We start from the raw sequence: 5,090 nt of genomic DNA on the forward strand, positions 1-5,090 counted from the left end.
ATTATCATTTCAACATGTAAGCAGTATATTAATAAAATCATTAAGGAGATTTACATTCTTTCTGTCATACCAAGTCTTTGGAATTGGCGTGTGTTACACTTTCAGCGCATCTCATTCTGGATGCTAACTTTTCAATGGTTAAAGTAAAATGTAGTCCTACCAAAACAATAACCTTGTGTTTCACAGAAAATCATTTTATACTGCTTCAGATTTTAAATTTAAGTTTCAGATAAAATTAAAAATCAGTTCTTCAGTTGCACTGGCCACATCTCAAGTACTCAGTATCTTTAGGTCAATATCTTCCCGAGGTGGCGCTCTGGATTCAAACCAACTTCAGATCCTACTAAAGGTCCAAATGGCCCAGCTCCAACTTCATCTTCACCAGTTTCCTCGTATGAAGTCTCTCTATGCCTCATCTCTAAGTGGGGCTAATAATAGTATTTTGTAGCTAATATTTGTAGAGTGTTGAGAGCAGTGCCAGGCATGCAATGAGAGTATGTTTGGGAAAAAAAGTTTCCTAAGCAGTTTCCTTATCTGTAACGTGAGGATAATCATTCCTAGTCCCCAGGATTCAGCTAGAGCTGTATAAACCCTTGTGGACGGCACTTGATAACTATTAATCCCCTTCTCTCACGCAGAAGTCCACCAACCTAATTGGTCATTTAAATATAATTTTTATGGTTCTCACTTCTGAACAGTGGTGGGGCAGCTAAGACTAGAACCGCATTCCTGGATTTGATGGCAGCAGACACAATCACTCCACAAAAGTGATGGCTCACGATTCATTCAAAGTGAATATTTGCTTTAGAGTGAAGGCCCGGCTATAAATAATAGTGGGAGCTGACCTTAGTGCGCATTTACCATGTGCCCAGCACTGGACTGCAGCCGTCCACATACAGTCTCCTTTGCTTCTCACGGCCCTCTGTGAAGTGGGATGGCTAGAAGTCCCATTTTTCACATGAGGAAACTGCTAGGGACTGGCCGAGCTGGGACCCTAGTCGTCGTAGCTGACTTTCCTGGCTGGTGAAGGCTGATTGTTCAATTTTCAGGAATTTTGTGTTCTGGTTGTTAAATATAGCCACTTTAAAAAAATTATATAGGAGGGGCGCGGTGGCTCACGCCTGTAATCCTAGCACTCTGGGAGGCCTGAGGCAAGCGGATCGTTTGAGCTCAGGAGTTCGAGACCAGCCTGAGCAAGAGCAAGGCCCCGTCTCCACTAAAAATACAAAGAAATTAGCTGGACAATCAACGGTAGAAAAAAAAATTAGTGTGGTGGCATGTGCCTATAGCCCCAGCTACTCAGAAGGCTGAGGCAGGAGGATCGCTTGAGCCCAGGAGTTTGAGGTTGCTGTGAGGTAGGCTGACACCACGGCACCCTACCCTGGGCAACAGAGCAAGAGACTCTGTCTCAAAAAAAAAAAAAAAAAAAAGGAAAGGGAAAGGAAAAGGGAAGGAAATACCCGGCCCTGAAATCTGTTATAAAATTCCTGGGAAGCAGCCCAAAACATTTTATGTTTTTATATTCCTGTCCCTCAAGAATCAATATTTCATAACAATATTATTTCTTGCCGAGACAATATTATTTCTTGGGAAAGGACTGCATGCACCAATGCCCCTTCCCACTGACTCCACACTTGGAAAGAGCGTGTATGTCGAGCCTGTCTGCTTCTCATGAAATTCAGCCACAACCGGCTCAAGAACGAATGGCACTGAAAGGTAATTTTTTCTCTCCTTCATTTTGCAGATACAGGTGCTTTGCTTTCCCACGCAGAGGGACCGAATGACACAAGTGGCTCCTCCTGGCTCGAGGAAGGAGACCTCGAGGCCATGGCTTTCGGTCAGCAATAACGTCCTCGCGGCTCTCAGAGCCAGGTCGCAGCGCCGAACACGGAGGGGTGCTCGTGTCCTGCAGCGCAGACTTCAGGGCCCCCGCTGAGTGACCCCGGGAACGGCCCACCCTCTCTGGACCTCAGTTGCTATCCATAAAATGGGGACAGCTCCAGGACCTGCCTCCTTGGGGCAGATAAGAAAATGCATGGCAAGCGCTTGGACCGCGTCCGCGTTCAGTAAGCCGGCCACTTTTATCAGGGGACGGACAGCTCGCCCCCAGCTCCCTCCTTGGCGCGGTCCAGCCGCCCTCAGAGCCGGCCGTCCTTACCACAGCACTCGCACGAACAGCTCGAACAACCCTGGGAAGACCAAGTCGTCGCTGGCGATGGCCCAGCGCCGGCCGAAGAGCACCATCCCAGGCATGGCGAAGGTTCCGCCGCCCGGCCTCACGCCAGCCCCAGCGCGCCGGTCGCCACTCGCAACCCCCCAACCTCTGGACTCCGCCGCCAAACTGACCGCGGCTCCGCGCAGGCTTATGCGAGGGCGGTGTCCTGCGCATGCTCATTCTGAGGCCGAGGCTGGCGCACGCGCCTTGAGCCCCGCGCCGCCGCGGCCGCCGGAGTCCTGTGAGCCTGCGCAATACGCTGAGTCGGAAGCCGCTGGCTGACTTTATCGTAGGTCTGAAGATATTTCAATTCCATTCTGATAATATTTCCATTTTATAGGTAAGGACTCTTCAGGCCCGGAGGTATTAGCTATCCTAGAGACCCACGGCTATTAACGGCGGCTCTGCGACTCATACGAGGTCTATGAGACTTCCAAGCGTGTGGGGACGTTGCTGCCTTCTGTGCCCCGCTGTAAGGAGTGCCTTGTTAAGACCTCCTCGTGTTCAGAGTCTGAAACTCCACCCCGCAGCTGGCGGGGTACGGTCCGACCAATTCTCAGTACCCCCACGTCCCCCACCCTGCTCTGAGCCACCTACATCTCTTGTCTGAGCTCGTTACCCCACTGCGCTTCGCTCATTCTGCCCCAGCCTCTACAGCAGCCAGGGTGACCTCGTGGAACCTTAAGACGCAGCCTGTTCTCTGCCTAGGGCCTTGCAAGGCTGCACTTTGTGCATAAAATACACTCTAACCCCTCGCAGAGGCCTTTCCCAGGCAGTCACACATAAAAAGTTTGTGATTGCGTGTTTATCTGGTCCCTGGGTTAGGGTTAGTACTCTCCCTGCATCACCCCACTGCCTGCGGCCTTTGCCCCCTTGAAATACATCAAGGACATTCTTGCTCCAGGACTTTTACATTCCCTGTTTCCTCTGTCAGGAATGTTCCTCCTGCAGGTATCTCTTATCTGTCTCTCACTTTATTTAAAGCCAGCTCAAGTGTCGCTGCCTCAAAGAGGGCCTTCCCTAATCACCTTAAGACAGCTCAGGTCAGTTCCTACTCCTTATCCTGCTTTAGTTTTCTTTATTGCATTTAGTCACTCCCTGCCATATCATATGTTTATTATCTCTCTTACACTCTCCTTCAGAGGGTAAGTTTCATGAGTGTAGGCACCTTGTCTACCTTGTTGACATAATGCACATAACACAGCACATTATAGACACTTATTAAATACATGATGAATGAATAACCTCATTAAACACGTGTCAGGATAAAGTGGAGGGACCAAGAGGCCCTGGGCAGGATGGAAGTTACTCAGTGTAATGGCAGGGCTTGGGATGGAGAAGAGGGAATCCAGAGAACAACCCCAGGAAACGGATGTTAAGATTGCAAGGTCTGTGGGCAAATGTATTTTTAGACAAGGATATTTTATCAGGCTTGATGAACATTCTGGAAATGGAGGACACCTCCCATCTGGTGAGGTATATTGGGCTTTTTTCTGCATACCCAACATGGCATTCTTCAACTTAAACTTCATTTACACCAAATTTCAGCCTGTCTTTGACAGGCAGCACCACCAATTTTCAAAATAAGAGGCCCTTTGCACAGGAGGTCCTCCAACTGTCCTGTCATCAGTGCTACAGGGGAGCATTTTTGTCATTCCTGATCCTCTGATATGTTCTCATTGTCTCTGAACCAGACAGAGTATTAATTGGGCTTCTGTGGTGTTTGCAGAGCTTGGGCTGAATGCTGAGGAGATGCCAGATGATTAAGTCATAGACTAACCTTAATACGCTCTCTGGGGATGAGGCTTGAGCTGGTGCCTCAAAGAGGGATAAGATTTGGAAAGTCAGTGTGACTTTAGGCAAGGTGCTCCATCTCAACTAAGCCTGTTTCCTCATCTATAAAGTGGGTATTAAGTTAATAGTACCTATTATAGGAATTTATAGGATTGTTCCGAAAAGCAGATGTGATAATGTGTGGAACATGCCAGGACAGTCCCTGAAGTACAGTAAGTGTCCAGCAGTTCCTAACCAGCAGCAACTGCTACAGCTGTGTGGGTCTGCCACACTGCCCCTAGAATCTGCCTGTAAGGAGAGAAGAAGCCCAAATAGATACAGTTTATTATTTATGCAGACAGGAAAAGCAAGATCAATATGGTGTCAGTTCCACATGACTCTTGTTCCATAAGACAACATGAAAACATAGGGTCCAGATGACAGACAACATGAAGGAGACAGTTCCATAGCACAGCTAAGCAGTTTGATAGCCTGCAGCTATATCCTAAGTGGGCCAAGCTGGAAAGGCAGGCCCTTGCCTCACCAGACCCAGAGAGGCTCATGAGAAATTGCCTCATGACAGCCCTGCCCGCAAGAAGTGGCCCCGAGGCAGCCTCTCACAAGGCTGCCCATCTGCCATTTTCTGGGTGAGCTCACAGGGTGTTCTGCCAAGGCTTGGATTAGTCTTTGGTTGAGTCTTGCCTACATGGCCTATATGGAAATGTTCAGGATCACCGGGGTGCCATGGTGGAGCTATTCCCCTGCAGTAAGCACTCAACTGTTAGCCATTATTAATACTGTTATTGTTCCAGGAAGAGCAGCCAGTGTAAAGGCTACTGAAGCTAGCCTTATGACATTGGGCTTTTGTGTAGTTAGCAATAGGGATCCTTGACTAGAAAAAATTAAGATTAACTCAAGGTTGAAGGAGACAATTTGGTGAGGTGGTGGGCAGAAAGAATTAGGAAATTGCTATCCAGTGGAAATATAACGTGAGGCACATATAAAATTTTATATTTTCTAGTGGCTACGTTTTAAAAAGTAAAAAGAAATAGGTAAAATTATTTTTAATAATATATTTCATTAGACTAGTATGTCCAAAAAT

At 47.7% G+C, this 5,090-nt stretch overlaps 1 protein-coding gene across 1 annotated transcript in view; it reads right to left on the minus strand.

Moving 5' to 3' along the window:
• The window catches only part of DAGLB (diacylglycerol lipase, beta), a 32,970-nt gene extending 30,549 nt beyond the window's left edge, over positions 1-2,421 (minus strand). Inside the window, exon 1 of the mRNA XM_012638988.1 lies at positions 2,159-2,421. Within this exon, the coding sequence (XP_012494442.1) occupies positions 2,159-2,253 (95 nt within the window). The 5' untranslated portion in view covers positions 2,254-2,421. The remainder of the gene's footprint in view (positions 1-2,158) is intronic.
• Between the last annotated feature and the right edge of the window lie 2,669 nt (positions 2,422-5,090).

This window comes from Propithecus coquereli, unplaced genomic scaffold (assembly GCF_000956105.1).
Source record: "Propithecus coquereli isolate 6110/MARCELLA unplaced genomic scaffold, Pcoq_1.0 Scaffold137, whole genome shotgun sequence".
Taxonomy (NCBI): Eukaryota; Metazoa; Chordata; class Mammalia; order Primates; family Indriidae; genus Propithecus; species Propithecus coquereli.